Source organism: Rhea americana, unplaced genomic scaffold, assembly GCF_003343005.1.
Source record: "Rhea americana isolate MKP2758 unplaced genomic scaffold, rheAme1 scaffold_12, whole genome shotgun sequence".
NCBI lineage: Eukaryota > Metazoa > Chordata > Aves > Rheiformes > Rheidae > Rhea > Rhea americana.
The window spans coordinates 8917608-8939451 of NW_028185261.1; the positions used below are offsets into that span (position 1 = coordinate 8917608).

A 21844-nucleotide genomic window follows, 5' to 3' on the forward strand; every position below is an offset into this window, starting at 1 on the left:
GGAAAATGCAGCTATCTTCAAAATGCTCAACCTCTTCTTCTGTGATATTTATGTAGCCAAGCTTCACCGGGTACAATCTTAAGGCTCCAGGTGTTAATAAAGCATATAAGTAAAATAATTTGACTTCCATAAAGCAAATTAACCTATATTTGTCTTGCATAAATAGTTCTTAGAATATGGAAACTAATGGACAACTAATTAGCAATCGTTTTTCACACAGCTGAGCTCCATGGTTTTCACAGTCCAGAGGGTAGTGCAATAATTGGTGAGAATGTAAGATAGCCCAAAAAGCATTCTGATTCATACTAATATTCACTTGCCATTTCTTATATTTTTCAATACTGAGTGTGTTCACATTTTAAAATTCCCAATTAAAATAAATGAGAACTGCATGAAAAACAACCTATGATGATCACATTAAAATTACTCTGGACTCCTCTACACCTGAGCACAAATTGGCACCCTATTCTGTGAAATCTGCTTTAGAAAATAATCCACTGTGAAGGGTAGACAGTGTGAAAGCTGTTAAGCGGTAGGAATAGTATCCTGCAGAACTGGACAGGAAGAGGAGAAAAGAAGCCCAGCATAAATGAGGGAAACAACAGCAACCTTCCTCCCAAACTAGCAGAGCCGAATGTGGAGCAGCAATCCCTCTCCACAAGCTCCCGGACTCTGTCCATCACAGCAGCTACTGAGTCATGCTGCACCCTGCCCATCCAACACAGCTTCACATTTGGAATTTTTCCACTCACCTTCTGCACTGCAGGAGACTCTGCCGGTGTCACAAATAGCATCTTCTGTGGGCAGCCGCCAGCTTTCAGTTCTAAAGAAACACAGACCGTCTGTTTTCTTCACCTGAGAACCAGTTTCCTGAACAGACAGACTTTTACAGACTTAAAAGCAGTATGGCAAGGAATTCCTGCTCTTTTTCACAGTATCTTGAGCCACTTTCTGTACACACAGCCTCTCCCTCGTGCTGTATAAGTAGAGGGGTACAATGTGGAATAGGAAGCAAAAGACATTAGACAAAAATGGACAAACTCGCATAATTATATCTCTTGATAAATCCCTTCAATAAACAAGAATTTAAATGTCATATTAAAGGTACTATGAGATTATCTCTATATATTATCATGGAGATATATTAACTACAGTAATTAGTTCTTTAATTATGATGTAAATCATAAAGAGAAGGATTACCTTCTCTTCCAGAGGCAAAACACCTACTCACATATGGAGATTACTGTACGACTGATATCTGTGTTTTGAGAACTGTGGCCTCCATTTTCTGCTGAAGTTGCATGAATGTTTTATACATCCTATCATTTGAATAATTTCTCATAATCTTTTAATGCTGCACCAAAGGCTGCCTGACAACAGTATTTTGTAGGCTCTACTTCAGTGCATGTATGGAAGCTGGAGCTCAGCACACTGCTACAGAGAGCTACTTGTTTTGGAAGAAAACTTTTATCCCTTTTGCTTTTAACAGTAGTGAAAAAGCACAGAATCCTATCATAAATAAGCGAGCAGAACTGATACACTCTSTAATGACAGAGGTCTAAAAGGTTTCACCAGTGCAACCCCTGTATGCTATTTCCTTGGCAAAATCAACAGCTGAGGATTTTTTTCTGAGGAGAACCACTGTACAACAGTGGCCCTTCTCTTATTTCCAGAAGTGGCTAGCAGTTGGTGACTGACAGCCTACCTGAAACATCCGAATGAACATTTGCTTTTAAGAAAGTCTGAAGCTCTGAGATTTTCCAAAGTGCACAAGCTGGTCATTCAGAAACAATAATATGCAAAATTTTACTTTTGAAATCTTGGCAAAATGTCTTTTTTATTTTGAATTTGTATAGAGAGAACTTGTCCTTCTAACATTTACTGTCAGAAACTGTCTTGTAAAAGAAGTACCAGAAAACACTGACAAACTCAAAGGCATACAAGGGTCTGCTCTAAAAAAAATGCTGGAGTTTGCAGGCTGGATAACAGTCTTTTGAGCTAAAACAAAGAAAAAAAAAAAAACTACGTTTGCATTTCACAGGAAAGAGAAGAAAGCTGACACTATGTTCCTAATACTTATGTTTATTATGAAAGTGTCTCCAAATTAAAATAGCCCACAATACTGATTGATTCCAGAGATTCTATGAAGAGTAATTATTTCCCCAATTAAAAAAACAAAACAAAACAAAAAAAATCAGTTTAAACATAGAATAACTTTGGAAGTTGTACACAACAGCTATACATGAAAGCACTCCTAGCTAGCTAGCACATCACTGTGTTTATGACAGTGGAGCTCTAACACATCACTGTATTTCTGAAAGAGTTGCTCAAGCACAGGATTTTCATGAAAACACAGGAGAAGTGATGTCATCTATCTCACCCTGACCTGCAGCAGGTTATCAATATGCATGGTATGGTATGAGAGCTTGTGTACAAAAGTTAAATCCTGGGACTGCAGGAGATTGAAGCTCAGAAGCCATAAAATGTGTTTTGTTCCATAGATCATTTTAGGTCCCATAAAACAGTTACTTTGGTCTTTAGTCTGACATGAGTGATCATTGACATGGCTCCAAAAATACCATTTCACAGCATTTCCTCCATTTTGAATTGAGAGCAATTTCAAAACCCAAGAATTCTGTACAGTCACACTCAAACACTGTGTTTTCATTGCAACTACATTCAGAAATCCTTACAATTTAACGGCTAAATGTGCATATTCCACTTTTCCAAACTTCCACTAGTGTTTTTTCAAAAATAAAATTAAAAAGAGAGTAGTTTGTCTCACCAAAGTTCCCACTAGGTCCCACACCAAATCAAAACCAGTCAAAACTCAAGTAACACAAACTGGTTTTGCTTCATGGTTTAAAGGCAACTGTAGTTTGCAGAACACTGAAGTTAGGTCTCATAGGGTCTACATTACAGGAAGGGTAAAAAGCATTCAATAGCTCCCCTCACAAAAATGTTACAAAAAGTAGACAAGAGGAGACATACAAAAATGAGTTGTAGCAAATAGATTAAAAAAATACCAAAGCATCAACTGTAGAAAACCAATGATAGCTTATGTTTCTCTGAGAATACAGAAGGTTGCAATAATGAGAAGATGAATGAAACAGGCATTAGGCTTCCTACTAGAACAGTCTGTGTAAAACATGTGCTGTGTCTAAATCAGCTCCTGTCGATGATCACTGACATTTGCTGCAGGGTAACTGCTTCTGCCAGTGTGTTCCATTTAGAACTAGAAAGTGATTTTCACTCAAAATGGATACAAATTTAAGACACAAATCACTTCAATGTAAGCAAAGCTTTAGTGCGCCCTGTTGGGTCTCAAGAAAGGATTTGGCATCGGTGATTGTACAGAATGTTCACAGGCTGAAACAAGAGCATCTGAAGGCTTCCAGAAGGAAGCTGCGACACCTGCTCCGATTCTGTTGGAATCATTATACAAATAATACATAGAAAAAACTACAAAATGACAACAAGGGAACAGCATGGGACACTGGCATTTTAGAACTAGCACTACTTAACACTGATTAAGATCCAAAGGACTCCCAAGCACCCTTGACGTTTGATCAGATATTTCCACCATTTTCTGCAACATTTTTTCAGTCTTTTATGAAAAAAAACACAGATTTTTATTTTGATACAATGCATGTCAATATGGAAAACAGTAAATAAAAGGAGATTTGAATCTTATTTTACTATATTCTGGGCTGGCTAGAGATAGAAGACAAATTCTTATTATTTACTAATAAAGTCTACAGTCTAAAGTCTTTCTTCTTTTTGCTACTTCAACATCTCAACTTGTACTGTACTGTCTTGCACTGTACTATAAAAAGGAAGCTTAGAAGTTGAAAACAAGTAGGTTATAGAATACAAAGCCTCATTTCTAAAATGACTAAAATGACAATTCTACAAAAGATATGAATATACAGAACCTTTTAGGACATCGCATTTACCATGAGCTCTGCGAATCACTTCAATAAACTTTCTGGAATATGTGCGATTATCCTCTAAATACTTAATGGTCTCCAAAAGCACTTTGCAAAGCTTTTCAGCAGAGAAGCAAACAAATTCAAATTTAAAAGAAAAGCACTGCACTGCACTCTCTCTGAGGAGTGGAAGATGGAACCAAAGTTTTGACATTCATTGGTTAAAAGCAATGAATCAAAACACACTGACTAAAGCACTTGGTCCTTCTCACTAAAGACATAAAAATTTGCATGAATTTTTCATTTCCATAAAAAATTGTAGTTTGAAAGCTTATTATCCAGTGAAGTTTAGTGAAGATGTTTCCTTATTCCTATCTCATTTGCACAAATGTCTCATCTGAATGTTTCGTCTTTCCTATTTTCCAGAAATACCTCTATTAAGTTTATTTCAGGCTGTTAAGAAAGGACTCTGGGACATGCTTAGGTAACAGGAGGATAAGCAGGTTACTGAGAGTCAGCTGAACCACGGTAGCTGCGTACATGCTTCAGTGCATCGCAAATGCAATTTAATTTAAACCTCAGAGGAAAAGTTTCAATCTAAGTTGCATTATTTAACAATGCGGGTACATCAAGAGCGTATGCAGCCAGTGCTGCTGGGTCAGCTCAGGGATGCCAACCCTGGCTGGCTGAATCAACAGTACGCACAGCACAGCACACCAACAGAGGCCAAAGGTCTCCTCTCTTGCACAGGGATCCTTAAAGGGAATTACTTTCTACACCAATATCAAGGAAGCTACAGTACCATAGATACACACTGATAATTTAGAGCAGCATTCTGCCTTCAGGGCAATATAAAATACTTCATGAGCATTCAGAATTTTGGGTCATTTCAAAATATCACAGTCCATTCCTGGATATCATATTTTTGTAATTATTTTTGCATAAGGGAAATGGTCCAGCGAAGGTAGTAATCAACATCATGGAAAAGCAGTGTTTAAGCTGTTATTCTCAAAGGCCATCTTAGTAGATCAAATTTCAAAAGTTATTATGTTTAATCAATATATTCCAAGATAGTCTTGTTTCAAAATCTCAGTATCATCTYGACAGTAATTATTAAACAAGAACCATTTCAAATACTGTGGATGGGACACTTTCTATAGCAATCACTCTRTTTTCACCTGTATCACTATTTCACATCTCATACTCTGTAGATAACCTGTATAAAATCAGAGGCACAGGAGACAAATGAAAAAAGTCAGAGGCAGAGAAGCTTCTGGGGGAGAAGGAGATCTAAGCAAGACTCTTACCACTCCCTCAAATATATTCATGGACATATAACCTATGCAGCTGCCGAATTACAAAGATGGCAGCTGGATTTTTCAAAAAATGGTCTGTGGGTTATACATACGAACATACAGTAGTAAAACTCACAGCTTTTTTTCCATGATTTACAAGTTTTCATTTTTCTTACCTTTACCTTTCGTTAACTGGAGGTGCTATTTGGATTCATGGCATCCTGCCCATACTTTCACAGCACGTTTCTGGCTAACACACAAGAGTCCTTATGAGTAATAAAGGTTACAGAAGTTTTCAAGAGCCACCAACAGAATAGAACAAATCTCAGTTTTTCAAAAGAAAGAAGTGGCAACACCTTTCTTCAGTACAATCTGTATATATATGACCTTTAAACATGTTTTATGGCATTAGAAACCATATGTATTTTGCTATTTGCATAGGTATAAGGAATCAGAAATACTTCCCAGCATAGCATCTCAACTGAACATGTCACTCCATTTCCTTTATATATAGGACACACATTATTAATTTTTTTTCATGTTTTGTTCTTTTCTTCCCCAAATATATATATGTATATATATAAACATATACATACATATATATCATATATATAAAAATATGTAAGAATGAGTGAGTGTAGGAGTGTGTATGCATGCGTGTGCACCTGTGTGTGTCTTTGGTCTATAAGCACATGGGTTCTGTGTGCACATACACAATACTGTCGAAGAGCAGGTTGCATAGAGTCTGTTGCCCAGGAACTTCTCCTACTTCTGGCACTACTGATAATAATCAAAGAAAAGTGTTCTGCAAGAGTTGTACGCTTCTTAGCAATACAGCAACAAACTTTGTTCTAAAAACTGGAAGTGTATATATAATGTTTAAAAAAGATATTTATTTTGGGTGTTACTTTTTCTCCTTTGGGAACACAGTTCATAAACCTTGGCTAGAACAGGAGAGCAAAATTATTTTATGACCACACTTAACTTTATTTCTAGAGGTGATAAAATACTGCTGAGTCTTTGAAGCTTGCTGTGAATTTTCTTAACTAACTTTTACTCAAGCCTTCATGCGTTTAAAATAAACTTCTAGTAATGTATAACCTTCTGCCTTCCTGATAGGCTAAAGAGAGGATAAAAAGTGGCAATAATTGTAAGAACAATCCCTAGAATGAGCTGCATCCAAGGAAGCAATGACCTTTCATCTGCTTTTTTTTTTTTTCTCYGTTATATTCCTACTCTCATCCTTCCAAACTTGTAAGAACAGTTTCAGGAGTGAGTTCTGGATTCAAAATGGTACAACTGACCAAACACCTTTCAACACAGAATCTGTGCAAAAAGCTGGAATCTATAGAGGTCAAAAGTTTCAAGGCAAAAATAAAAAGAGTAAGAGTTTATCCTAACTGTTGACATAAATTTTTGTGCATTTGGGTATTTGCACAACTAATCAAGTCTACTTCTAAWGTAACTAACCACCAATTTTGAATTTTAAATTATCTAAAATAATATCCCACAATTAACACAGGTTTTCTTTTTTCAATTGCTAATTGACCACATTAGCTATTATTTAAAATACCAATCCAGTGTTTTAAAACTTCATGTTGGAGAAACAAGCACTGTGATTTGATAGGCAATTTCAAAACCAGCACTTTAAACACAAAGATAGCAAAAATATCTGAAGCGAGCTACAATCTGTAAAGCTATGTTCTATCTTACTGTAAGTAATAAATCAAGCAACTATTACTTAGAGCAGATTCAGTGAAAGCAACAGGGATGGACAGAAGAGATCTGAGCATGATGCTCCCCACTACTGAGAATTTTGAGTAAAGATATTCCCTTTTGTCCAGAAGTTTCCAGAAAGTATTCAAAATAAATAATATTTCAAAGACAGTAAAAACGTAAATACCGCTCCCATTGTGTCAATTATATACACATACAGCATGCGCCTACGTATATAGAATGGTGTGTTGCCTTCATTCACAAACAGGGAATATGGCAGTGCACTAYCAGAATGCTTTGATACTCCTAACTTTTTCTGATGCTGTGATATATGAAGAAACCGCATTCACAACTTAGAATTTGCTTCCAGTAGCAAACAGTTCATTTTGTTTGTCTGTCATGATTGAACTAAAGGATTAATGCTCCTCTGAGCAAGTGCCACTGGTAAGATACCCATTTGTCCCATTGGCACTGCCAGTCCCATTAGTGGTGATAGTGCTGTGTGATGTCTTTGAACGAGGTCCTGTTTCTTCCTCATCTGAGCTTGACTCAATGTCACTTCGGTCATCCTTTGCTACCTGTAGAATTTGAGAAACAAAAACAAGCAACAGACTATTTAAGGGAAAACCTTTTTGTTTCAGCCAGAATCAGAGAATTCAAGCTTTTTTCAAACGGAACTTTGAAAGCAGTCTCAGCTCTGGCATACTTCTCCGCCCTTGCCTGTCTAGACTCATTTCAAACACGGATGCCTATACATGCAAACTCTGTACTCAAAGAAAAAGTGAGAACTTTGCATCAAAAGTTAGTACATTCAAGTGAAGGTAYAGGGTTAAGACAAAGGGTTGTGCACAGACTAAACGTAACCACAGTTCAGGTTCTCTAGTTCAGTCTAGTACCCCTCCCTCCCCTCTAACATCATACTATAAATTTATTTCCTGTATCTTTAACACATACGAAGACTAATACCTGGTTCAGGATACCCGCTAATAAGTAGCTTTTAATGCCAATGTCTAGCAAGCCTGCAGTTCTGACACTGATGAAATTGGATTTCAGTTGAGGTCAGAAATTTGATTCTGTACTTAACACTGCTCTAACAGATTATTTCAGTCTCTTTTACATAAAGGGACTTTTATATTAAACCTGTTGGGAAAATAGTGATATATGTAGAATTACTTTTCATCAGCCAAAAGTCAATGGGACCAGCATGGCRTACTGAGTGCCTATGATAAATATAAGGCAGACTAAACAATCCAGTTGTTCTGCATCATCTTAAACTCTTCTAGGGTATTAGATTACAGGGCCAAGTGTTCTGCTAGAGTCATATCCTGAAAGCAAACAATCAAAAGAAGATTCTATACTGCATACCCTTTTGTTATGGATGTGATTAACTCTTATTTTTAAAATGCAGCAATATACCATGTATAAAAATGGTTTTAATACAACAATACCTAGATACTACAGATAAGAATGGGTTTGAATAGTATTAGATAATGCATAAGCAAGAAGTAAAAACCAGCTTTAGAAATAGTCTTCCTTAAACATAGACACTGGATATAAATATCAGATATAAACATAAATATCAGCTATAAATACATACAGAAACTGCAAAAGAAAAAAAAATATTGCACAGAATAAATATTTAGCATACTGAATTTAAGGAACTTACATGCAAAGTGTTCCACTTCCCAGCCTTCCAGCACAGCACAAGGAGAAGGACAAACAAGCAGAGTAAGAGAGGGTATATAATGCTCTTTGAAGTCACTGGTTTAATTCAAACAGGACAGCTGAGGCTAATAATTGCCAAAGCAGAGGAGAAAAGAAGTGTGGCTTCCAGGCAAAACACAGTTCACAGCTGCATTGTCTTTCATATAGAGTGAGTGAGTGACAGATTCTGTACTCAGTCCAGCAAGAGGCTAAGCCCTCAAATACATTCTTAGAAAGCAGTGCTTTGCAGGAATAATCCCATTTACATCAGGTCATATGTCTAAAATATTTATTTGCATGCTCTACCATTTTGGGGAAAAATGGCTTCTTGTACTTTACATGACTAGGTCTATAAATGCAATTTTGATCATCTAAATTTGAGTGCAGTATTAGCATAGACAGCTTACTGCAGTTAGCAGGTCTGTAAATTACATCTCCCTTTTAACCATAACAGTGGTAGCAAGATACTAAATTTCATCACAACAAGTCTCACTATAGGATTCCTAGAAAGAGAATACATAGTCCTTTGCAGAGCCTCACTAATACTAAAGACCAAAGGAGGTTGTGATCAGTAACTTTGCCACTAACAAAGAAAGTAAAGTTTTAATATGCATTATTATTATTACCTCTGTTAGCTGGGAAATGAACGCTTTTCTAGCAACCAATATAAAGAAAAATAACAGAACTGGCAGCCCACAGAAACCAATTTGCTTCCTCTTTTTTCTTTTTTTAATCTAATTTCYCTAATTGTGGTTGGGTTCAGCGCACCAGATTACAAAAAGAAAGTGTGGAAGTATATACAAATACCATCACTAAAAATAACATGTTAATTTGTTTGGTATTTATCAGAAGAAGGGAGGAAAAGTTTCTATTAAAGGAAAGAAGAAATAATAACAAGTGTCTTCAACAACGTGCTATGAAATAGAAAGAACAAGTAATCAGAAAGTCCATGACCAGAGCTTTGTTAATTCTGAAAAAGTTAAAATGTTAAACGTGAAACATAACTGTGAAGTCTTACCTTGCCCTTTGAAATAGCTTTATAGGCTGCTTTTATGATTAGATAAGACCAAAAACAGTGCAGAACTTGAAGAACCGCAAGCAATATGTTTAAGACCCACCAGGCAGGAAAATTGCCTAGAGCTTCGTGTAGTTCAAACAATGTTGTGTTTAATATCCTACAGAAGAAAGTGACAGAAAAAATGATGTTTTAAGTCAACAACAATCTAAAGGAACCTTTTCTTAAATCAAGATGACAAATATTTGATTAGATGGGATCCACACATATATTTGATTCCCAGAGCAACAGTGACTGGGACCGACTTGTAGCAGAAGAGGAGTGACAAATGATTCTGTCTCCAGAGGTAAACAACACCCGTAAGAAACATCACCTTCTCAGTATCCCTTTCTGCTTTTTTTTCAAGTTGGTAGGTGTTAGTTGTCTCAAACAACTCTTTTCCTGATCAATAATAAAGGTTACTTTATTCCATTCTTTGAAATAAAGCTTTTTCATCTCAACTTCCTCTGCTGATGCGTTCCGTGGAACTTAAAAACAGTCTGATACTGATCAGTTAGGATGGGATATTAGCAGGGTATGAAACAACGGCAAACACCTGATAGGATTCAACCTCTCTGAATGAACGGGAGCTCCAGYCGAGTGTTCCAACATAAATTCCTACTTAGTGAAAATACCAGCACTGGTAGGAACCTCAAATCAAAATAAATCAACCAGACTTAACCCCAGTTCTTGAACAAGCCAGATGACTATAACCATTAAGGTACTGTGCAGCAGAAGAGGGTTACCTCTGGTGGGCACTGGGTGCAAGATCCAATATGCATAACAGTTAAGTACAAACATGACAGAAGTTTAGCTGTTAACAAAAAAGAACAGTAGACATCAGGGAAACGCTTGTGGCCAGGGACTGGGCGTCAAGGAAATTAAGGCAGTTCTGGTTATCTGAACCAAGCTTTGGAAACCAAAGTTTCAGATGCTGGCGCTGAAAGCAACTTTAAAATATAGCTTATGAAGCTTTGTCAATACAGCATTAATTATTCTGCCCAAATATTCCAATATAGAAGATGATTTCTATTTAGATCTTAGCAAACAGCCTGGTAACAGAGAGTGGGTAACAGACAGTAGAAAGCAATTACGCTTTCAGAAAAAAAAAAATGACGACTTAAGAATGCCTGTTACTTTGAGAAAAAAAAGGAGTAAATATGAGGATTTGTGAACTTCCATCCATTTTCCCCGCTGGTATAAAAATCCATTTAAAAGTCCATTGGCTTTGTGTTCATTTTTTTAAAATCAATTATCATCAGATAACCACTAGATGGCACATTTAATCAAGCAAATAACTACCCAGCTCTCCACAGCAGCAACCTGGTTTGTGAGAAAGAGACCTAAGGCCCTGTGAGGGCTTCTGGGCACAGCTCTCGATGCACTGAGCCCCTGAGCAAGGTTTGAAAACTTAAGAGATGCCAGGCACAACCTTTTACTAYGCAGCCACCTTTATCACAGTCCTTTCCAGCAACAGAAAGAGTAGCTCAGGTAATATTAATAAGACTTATACATCACACAGAAACCCAGAATACTACCTTTAGAGGTCATGATTTATGTGTACAAACAGCCATGGTCAGAAATTAGTCAATGATTTCTAATAAGCTAACAGACTGGCCTTCATACTGCAGGGCATTTCATAATAAATATTTTCCTTTTTATTTTTGCTTTCTTATGCTAAACTGCATGATTGCTTCATAATTCTTCCAAGTTGTAGTGAGAGGGGATGCTTTATAACCTTATTCATACAGCTGTGTTTTTACAATACATCTGTTTATGATGTGAACATCAGAAAATGAACCAATTTTTCTGTTAAAGCAAAAAAAAAATCTCACTACCAGCTAAAACTCTCTAATCTCAGCTTTATACARTTTGTTCTGCCAATGGTGGCTCTACGTGGCACAGTAACACCCCAATTTATAAATCAAGGAGACACTCAAAACAGTTACAGTCAGTCCTGTTTATTCCACTGAAAGTTATTTCAATCATAACTACTATATCAAACTTGAAGTCAGTAATTCCTGTATGTAAAGCTACTACTGTTACATCTAATTGCCTTCTATGTGTATAAAATCTCAGCCACTCCAGAACTGTAAATGCAGTTACAGGTTTCTATTTACATTTTGATTCACTAGATCAAATTAATCCCTGAGGACTTCCACTAAGTCAACTTAAAAAAGCAGCATTAGAGATGGAGATGGTCTGTTCTTGCAAAAATCCAAAGTATTAGGAAGACAACAAGCCTATAAAATCCGCTTCTGATTCCAAAAGCAACCTCGCTGTTCCAATGAGTCATCTACTGTATATTAGAGTAAAAGCTGAATGAAAATACAGAGAACTACAGAGAAATCAGAGGAAAGCATGTAACTAGTTTATGTTGAAAGTTTATCTCATATTAAAAAATAAGGAAGAAAATCATCTAGTCAGTGGGACAGAACAGAGGGAGCTGACGYCACGTGCGGAGGCTGTGGAGCCAGGGGAAGAGGAAGAGGGAAGAAAGGGAAGCCCGGACAACTTTCCTCCAAATTCCACTTTTGAAAGGATTCAACTGAAGCACTTTAACCAACTGCACATATAACAGAGACTGGAAAAAGCATGAGAATGGAATACACATTGGAGAAAGTGACTATGSGATGAAAATGCAAATAAATTCTTGGTTCAAACTCTCAGAACTTATTCAGGTACTTAAATCTGCAAACATGCTTGCTGCAATTTTTCAAAACTCTCCAGTGATTAACTCTCAGCTTTTCAAAATTAATGGTGGCAACTTTGATTCTTGGCTATCGGACTTCAAACAGCTGGATTTGATCTGACAGAAATAAATTATTTTAACCTAAAAGTGTTCTACTTCTCTGAGAACTCTGGTTAGCATTTCTCAGATCTCCACAATTTGGAAGAAAATATCAGCTTCTGCTCTTGAAAATAGGTTCTCTCTGGACCTTAGCAATTTGTCAGGATCCCTGAAAAAGGTTAATAGCTGAGCAAAGGAACAGAATGCTCTGGAAGGTATTTTCCCCTCTTCTCCTGTTAAATGCATCACCAGTGGGATGTACTTTGTGCACCTGGAAGCCTGAAGCTCTCAGTTTAGCACCCTCAGCTAAGTAGTGTGGCTGATGGAGGCAGAAGAAAACAAATTCAACGCTTTAAACCCAATCTACTCCTACAGAAATCTGTGCTAAACTTTCAGGTATAATATATGAGCCACTGAGAAAGGTAATTCTGTACTTACTGTACTACTGCTGTAATTGAAGACTCAGAATAAAATTAACATGTTTTAAACAGCTCCTAAACAATCAGCTGTACTGTATCAACAGCAGCACAGGTTTTCTCTACCATTTAACTCCTTATCTAGTCTGAGAAGCAGTACTCAGAAGGCTATCAGCACCAGGCTCATACACCGACTCGGAAAAGGTTGCCCTCCCTCCCGTCAACTTAATGGGCACAGCTCCAGTGTCTTAGAAAACAGAAACTAGTTTTTGGCAAGTTTGTCTTGCACATGGGATGGAGCAAAAAAGTGGAGATAAAGGAAGAGAGATAAAGAAAAATGGATGGCAGGAAGAGTAAAAAGCATACTTAAATTTATTTGGGAACTGACAAAAACGTGCTGCATTTGTTTCTGAAAGGATCCTGAGAGGAATGAAAGGAAATGAGAAAGAAGGCCATGTGGAAAAAGCAGGCAGTTTTCCAGAGAGGCAGGAAATTCACGATACACTCTGCAGAATTAAGCATAGCAGGGTGACTGCCATGCTGGGCACTATTATCACATCCAAAGGAAGCAGAAACTGTGCAGCTGAAACGAATGCTACCGCAAGTTGCCCTAACTTCTACAGTGTTGCCCAGTAACCAACACACACTGATGGCAACAAGCTGAATGAAAGGCATGTTGTTACTACAGTGGAATAGCCAGGAGTCTCACAGTGTAATTAAGGACAACTTGTCAATATAATTACAGAATAAATGTCTTCATCTCCTTTAACTTGTGTACAGTTCATGATAGTATGGTATATTATACCATAACCAGCTGGCCTGGGCCATTTTCCATACTGCATTCACTATATAGCAAATAGATAATTACATCTAAGTAGGCATTACTGAAATTTGGACCTTATTTAGTACAAGTAATCCAACAGTTTTGTATACTATTTTCAGGAATGCTTAAAAGTTTGTTTCTTTGATTTTTTCTTTTGAAAAATAAAAAATTGAGCTTACTTCCATCTCAAAACATGACAGTTTATCCTTCATTACACATGGAAACTAGTAAGTACAGAGAACAAAAGACTGAAGAGTTCCAGATTCTGTACTTGGCTGTTCTATTAACTTTTTATTAATGTCATCTAAGAAATGTTCAAATTTCTTTACACAGTTTGCCTATTATTAAAAATGGACGCTGGATATTGGTATGTTTTGTCTGTCTCACAAAGAGGTTGGGAGATTTAATTTAATAGCTTGTTCATAGAACACTATGGACTACTTGCATAAAAAAGCCCCAAAAACTGAGAGGATAAAAGAAGTCATTAACAGCCGTGGACAAATGAAGAGGGAGTGGTATGTAAAAGCACTTATATGTGCACCTATTGCTCAGTCATAGTGAGATAAATCAGCTGCAGCTCATCAGTAGTCAAAGTTTATCTCCAGGATTTAGGCACTGATTGAAATCTAACAGGACTTCATATCCTAGGCTGTCCTTAGTTACTTGCAATTATAGTGCTAAGCTAACTTTACACAGGTCATCTAACAGACAGATTTATCTGCCCGTGAGACCTAAAATGAGCTGCCAAACATTTTATCTGAGAGTATGAAACAATGGGCAAAAGTAGTCTTCAAGTCCAAGAAACCTTGGTCTATAGCACTGACACGTCCTGGAGCCCTCCATCTGCAGCACAATTAAATATTTAATTACAGCAAACCCAGCACATAAAGGTTTGCACTGCCAATTCCTCCGTCTTCTGAGTTGCATCTCAGCCAGCTTCTGTTACAACTGCTTTTTTTTTTTTAATCACTATTCTGCTCTGAACAGATGCTTCTTGGTTCTTGCTTAGTGAAAGACCATGCTGATTTTCCTTTTCTGGTCTTGCTGTCTCTTAGATCTTTAGTGCCTCAAAGTGGGATTTATGCTACTAATCAGTACTAATCAGCATGGTGAATAAGAGGGGCAGAGATCCACTGTGAACTGAGAATAGTCAGACCAACCAGTCACCCGCACCGCATCAATGAAACAGGAAAGGAAGGATCGAGCAGGAGAGAGAGACGGTCTTCCAACGACATCTAAGAGGAACTCCTTGGTTGTTTTGTGTTGGTCCTGCTCATGACCGCCTTTAGACAGTAAGCTGATAAAACATCTCTGCAAAGTGCAGTGATAGAAAGGATATAAACACTTGAGTCAGTCTGACACATTCAAAATGAAGAGCAATGTTAAGTTAAGATACTTCAGATTTATCAGTGARGTTAGAAACATGCAAAGTTCTACTCATCCATACCAGTCCTTGTTGTCAGAGGATTTATAAGCTAGCTGAGGCCTGCAACTCCTGACATGGTGCTAACACAGGTTCAGCAGCTGTAGATACGGGCACTGCTGTAATGGACAACAATACCTCTTTGTAGAAATGACAGCCCTGCTGCTGAGACTGCGTTATTTTAAGCCCTGCGCAGATCAATAGGATTTCCAATTACTTAACTAAAATGATACAACAGACAGCAAATTATTCACGTTTGATGTACTGTAAAAGGAACTATTCTGATCAAGCTGTCACTTTTCTGGGTTCAGTTGTTCTTTCCTGTTCACTCAGTTTCTTCTCATCAACAGCTCCTCTCTATTAAYGAATTTTGCAGTCACTGGTATGAACATTAATATTTCCTTGACAGAAAAAAAAAAAAAAACCCACAAGGTCAGTGACACCTTCACAATCCAAGCTCAAATCTCAGGACAGTCTTTCAGTAGACATTAGGAAACGGAAAGATTTCMAATTCCCCAGCAGAACGTAATTACACTCAGCAAAATGTTCCATCAGTAATGTGTTCTGGCAAAATGCTTATGTAAAGGCCTTTGATTGCAACACACAGGCAGAGAGAAGCTACGTTATGAYAGGAATGATGCTTCCAAATCTCCAAGCATACACAAAACTTCTATATGACTAACACAGAATACATACCAAGATCCTTCTGCCTGGGGTTCCTATTATTCTCTAAATAGGAAAGACATTCGGTGTAAGCTACAGGAGGTCAGTTTCCAATCTGCAAAATAGRGCATCAGAAGACAAAAGAACCTTCTCTATGCCTCTTTCTGTCAACTAAAAATAAATGCAGTACCTGTGTTCAGGGAATATCTCTTTCTTATGCTTCTGGAAAAGCACAGTGCCTTGTATTTAGCTATAGCGCATGCCAGACATCTCAGGAAAAGATTCCCCAAACTTTCTCTAATGTGGGACCTAAATAGAACTAGTCCAGAAGTCTGCAAAATGTCACARAACAGCTGCAGCCAGCTCTCTGCCAGGTCACCAATGTCTTTCGGGTGGCTTACATGTGATCAATGGTAGAAGTGCCACACTTTTGGATAAATTGGTCTAGTCCTTAGACATTAGCAGAAACATTTTTGAAATCCATAAAAATGCAGCCTAAGAAAGTGTGGTGACACAGTGTCTGCCAAAGACTCATCTTTCAAACAAATGACTCAAGGATTACACTCTAGCTAGAGAAAAAAATGCTGAAGGATATGGATGGGGAAGAAAAATAAAGAAAAAACAATTCCACCCCCCCAACWAAATCAACTCTACCTGTGTCCCCTCAAGTGTTTTAAGAAATTCCTCCAAACCAAAGTCTGGGAAATCAGCCTTCAACAGTTTACAGTTTAATGTAGTTTTCCAAACAATTATCTCCAATTTCATGTCTTTCACAGATCAAACTCTGCCATGGTGCAACATTGACAAAATGAACAGAATGTGCTCACTTGGGGATCGAGTTCCTCTTGAAGTGTTTTGCTCTAATGACCTCTTCCTAACTGATTGCTAATGAGACCCTCGCTGCATCATAGCTATTGATCACAATATTCAAAAGCTGTTTACTACATCAAGCTGCTAACTTAACTATCATATTACCACCTTTCTCTATAGCTATGATTTTTATATGCCACATACACCAGTGACTGGAAATCCCCAATACAAACACATTAGAACAATTACAATGTGTGCTTCAACATGYGTGTCCACACCAAGAACTATTTTCCCCAGCTGCGCTACACCCTTCCCCCAGCCAGGGTAGCAGGGTTGTGTGATGCACCCTCCTGTAGCTGCAACCTTCTAGCAACTCTAGTCTTTCAAAGATGCACTGTGACCCCCTCTGTAAGGCCAGTCCAAAAYAAAAGGTAGTTCACCTTTTGTTGTCCAGCTCTTACATTGACTCTGCAGCATTGTATGTAATACCACACTGGCAGCAAGCTTCTGTGTTGCAGATAAGAAAGGGAGGTGAAAACATGCAGAATGCTTGCACATAAACTACCTACAGCCACCCAGAGTGTCAGCCCTTGCATGGGCTCTTTGTGGAATTCCTGCATCAAAACCGCTCTCCTCTTTACAGGAGGAGTAATACTTTAAAAAATCTATTTTGGGTCAAAATTTTCTTCCCTGTGTCTCCTTTAGATGAAAACCAGTCAAATTGTAAATTTCCATGGTCAGTCTCTTCTTTCCTCCCCTCCTCCATGCAACTTCAGAGAAGATTCAGAGAATTTTCCCTCATTAAAAGAAGCTTATAGAGGGAGCAGACCACTATGATGGAAGCAGCCCTCAATATAGCCACCTCAGTTCATCAAAACTCTTGTTTACTCTCCAGTCACCATGGCTTGCTGAGTGATCTAAAAGCAGCTAACATATCTGCCCACAGGAATAACATCAATACTGTTTCTCTTCCCTTGAAATATTTACATCCATCAGCATCGGAATGATTTGGGGGAAAAAATAGTGCCATAGTAATTTTGAGTGTCCTGTTTTCAATTAGACCTTCGGTTTTAGAAAGGACATTTTTCATAATAAATCAAGGAAAGTGAGAACACTGACTGAACAGCCTGTCCTTGCCAACAGAATGCAATATTACAGTCACAAAGAACAGTCTGTAGAAACTAAAAAGGAGGATAAGAATCAACTTTGAAAGTCTGGTGAAATCCTTTTTCATATAATTCTTCCTCTTGTGATCATATGAAAATCTTAAAAACTGAAATACTGAGCAAATGCCACATCTTGTTATTTACATAGCAAACTTGCAAAGGTGAACAACACAAGTAACCTTTCCATTTCTTCTACCTTCTCTGTAAAGAGCTGGATCACTATTAACCCAGCACTCCAAAGACTTAAGTTTTGCTTCATGGAGCTCACAAGAGTGGTAAACAATTTGAGGAAATATAACAACCAGGCACGATGAAGGACAATATCAGATAATGATTTGTCGAAGGCAGATCAGATGACAACATTATATATGCTCTGCTGAAGAGCTAAGATAAGGGTTTTGAGTAGATTTATGGAGACTTCATTAATTAAATCTTCTTTTTAGTCCATAATTAAAGAGCCTGTAATTTCTTCAAATATACTATAGTTAAAAAAAACTGTTTGCCAGAAAGTTTTCATTAAATCCTCTTGGTAAAGTGATTGGTTATAAGTTGTTTGCTGAAACTACTAAAAGCCTGAAATATAAGCACAGTAGATAATTTTTGTTGTTAGCTCTACAGTCTCCATTCATTGGCAGCATGAATAACATCAGTAATCAAGTATCATGAATGAAAATCAGAACTTATTCCTTCGATATCTGCTACTCAATCTAGTTTGTGCTTTATTTCAGCCAATATTCTGAACAAAATGATTCCAAACCTGTGTCAAAAAAAGAATTATTTTCTTAATAAAAAGTGGATTTATTTTACTGTAGAATGATTGGAAATGTTTATCTACTTCTATACATAATACTAGCCAGGCTAGAAAGATTTTCACTGACTTCAGGATCCAGTGAGAGTGAGTAAAACCATCACAAAACAGCATGTTACTGCAGACTTCAGACCAAGTCTGGGCAATAATGATTTATCTGGCTGTGCACAGTAACTGACCAGGAACCTTGCTTTAGCTAGTGCCTGTTAGTGCTTTGATGTAATACGATGTTTCTTAAGGGTAGGTTTGAGCTTTCAGTTTTACCCGTACGTTCAGGGAAATGAAGCAGGGCAGTTCTGCCGTGGTTCACATGCTGTCTTCCCACAAAACATGCCGGAAGTGCCAAACAGAAGAAAACATYACAGAGAAAGCAAATGAGTATCAAAGATGACAACTCAACCTTCCCACATGTTAAGGGCTACAAAAAAAMCAAGCAACAGCAGCTAGAAAAGGGACAAGGCTAGGAAAAAGAGAGGTTCAGCAAATCTGGGCAGCAGCCCCTGCTAATGGGGGCTCTGTGCTGCCCTATTCACAACTAAAGCTACCATTTCACTCAGAGAGGCTGATTCCAGGATAACAGAACAGTGCAAACTGGCCACCCTGGATCACTATTTGGAGACCCACAGTATGCGTTAATAGCACAGATATATTCCAACTGTCGTTCAACAGTGATKAAATTCAGAAAGGGCTATTCAGCTGGTAGTGCAGAGATGAGAGAGAGACTGGTAATAACCAACTAAGGTTCATTACAGCACACTACGGTGAAGAGAAGTTAATTTTAGCTCAGCAAGGATCATGCCATGTCTGTCTGGTTCATGCAGATACTTACTGCCATGAACAGGCAATTAGAAATCAGCCATGTACCAGACTGTATGTACTCCCGTGAGCTTTAAAAATGAAAGAATAAAAAGCAACTAAGTTGTTCTTCTAAGGACTGGCAGATCTATGTTTATACACAATTTGGTGGCATAAGGAAAAAAACCCTCATTTAGCAACTGTACGTTACAGCCAATGAGGAGACAGACATTTGACAAAATGATGCAGCTTTAAGTCTTAACAGTGAGATTTATCTTTGCCATCTTCTGATGACAGAAACCTTTCCAAACAGGCTCACAAGTGGATGATCCAATTAGACACATCTACAAACATTAAGTAAGAACACACCAACGAGTCTGGTTAGCCATCCGTGCTTATAGCATCCCACATCACGGTACAGTAGTGCCACTGACAGTCTCAAGGACAGGAGAGAATAGGGACTATCTGAATCATGCCAAATTTGCCTAGATGAGTATTTGGTGGACAGCACATGCTCAGTACGATTGTGTTCTTTACAAACACCTTAAATCAGGCCTTCATTTACATTTATACAGTTAAACTGTTGTTGTTTTACATTTGCCAGTATATATGCGTAACGCTTACAGAGACTTCATAGTTCTTGTGAGGGCAAACCCCCCTTCCCTGCTCCTCCACCTTTTGACAGCAGTACTCATGAGTAACAGCTCCCTGAAACTCTATTCCACTTCTCATATAATTAATCAAAACTAGTGAAATGCAACCTCGTACTAGCACTGTTCAAAGAACCTGAACATTGCCCAACTTTGTGCCTTCCCCTGGTAAATGCTAGCTTGGCTTTCCTGGAATCTCCTATCATCCTCTTTCTTCTTTCAAACCCATTCTTTCTCCACTGTTACCTCAAGCCATCTTTTAAAATGTTAAATGGATTTAGTAACTTTTTACTTCCCTCTGTGCTAACTACCCTCCTTCCACCCTTGCTTCTACTGAASTGCTTGGAAATACCCTCAGTCACTGTCATTCCATAAGAAAAGTTCCAGATTTAGAGCTCTTTACAGCATTAGGAGATTTACTCAAATGGCTCTGTCAAGGAAAGAATGTACTCTGGAAGAATAAGAAAAGTAAGTAGGCTTGGGTTTCCTGCATAGCCCAGATTTCAGGAGTTTCACAGTTCTTAGAGCATGAGCTCTGTAACTAGCAATAAGCTGGGAAAATCTGGGCTGCCAAATGGATCATTTTCTTCACCTACTTCTCCTGGAATAAAAGTGGCCATTTGTTCTCTGTACAAATCAAAACAAGATTAATAAGAAAAACAAATGAACAGTAGCAAAAACCAAAACACTCCTTTAACAACAAAAGAGAGAAGACTATGTCTGTGTAAACAGAGCAAAAACAAATGTTTGGTGCTTAGAGAAAAGGCATGGTAAGACTTCCTGAAATAAAGGCTTCAGGTAACCGTTTTGTCCAGCCTAATCAGAGTAGCTGAAGGCTCACATCATTTATATCAATTCTTCAGCTGGGGATTGCTTTCATTGTCCCTGTATTGATCCTGTATCACCTGAGAAGGCATGATGTTCACTCTGATTCATGGGGAGTTGTGTTTTACGTTGTAATTTGCTAGAACAGCGATTACGCACAAGTGGGAGAATTTCACAAATGAAATGTCTTGTCAGTGAAAACAGCAGCTTTACTCCTACATCCACTTAGCAGCAGGAGGCAGAAAGTGTCCTGGGGTTTTTGAATTATTGCTGAAATGAACTCCAGATGCCTGTAGAAAGACTGCTAAATATATACCTAATTGCYTATTTGTGTTATCTTAGCCCCACTGCTAAACAACCTTCAAACAACAGCATTTGATACGTTCTGAATTCCTTATTAGCACCTCTATGCAAAATTAAATGGAATTTGTGCAAAGCCAGAGCTCAAGAGCATGCCAGCATTTTATAGGCAATGTGACTGGAACCCATTCTTGGATACTTGCCTTCCTGCAAGGAGGAAGTTTTCTTCTAAATTACAGTCTTCCTTTTACATTGCAAGCACACCAATTTTATACCTCCCAAATTTTCTGCTAGAAAAATTTGCATATTTATGTAATATTAATCAGACACCAAATTTTGCTGTTTTGAATATTCAGCAACAAGGAAAAAATTATGCTTCCCAGCCTGCTGCCACTCCAGTGATTCATCTTTGCTGACATGCAAGTTAATGGGGGCAAAGATTTGGAACCGTTGCCTCATAGAAGAAAAGATTTGAGAGAGACAAGCCCATATGACCCACACTTCATTTCTACAAATCCTGACTCCCACTTCCAATGCTCACCCTACTGCTGAGAAATATGAAGCTGCCTCCGGACTCTTTGATTACACATGTAAGTAAAGGGTAACCTTTAGGAATATAGGCATCTTTAGTCTGGAAGTAAGATGGTATCAAAAATCACAGATCATATATACTGTA

At 37.9% G+C, this 21844-nt stretch overlaps 1 protein-coding gene across 2 annotated transcripts in view; it reads right to left on the reverse strand.

Moving 5' to 3' along the window:
* Nucleotides 1–2062: 2062 nt before the first annotated feature.
* The window catches only part of CERS6 (ceramide synthase 6), a 131660-nt gene continuing 111878 nt past the window's right edge, over nucleotides 2063–21844 (reverse strand). For both annotated transcript variants that reach the window (XM_085323591.1, XM_085323581.1), the window contains 2 exons: nucleotides 9663–9819; nucleotides 2063–7518 (listed from right to left, as the gene is read on the reverse strand). In XM_085323591.1, coding sequence (XP_085179717.1) covers nucleotides 7357–7518; nucleotides 9663–9819 — 319 coding nt within the window. In that variant the 3' untranslated portion in view covers nucleotides 2063–7356. The remainder of the gene's footprint in view (nucleotides 7519–9662; nucleotides 9820–21844) is intronic.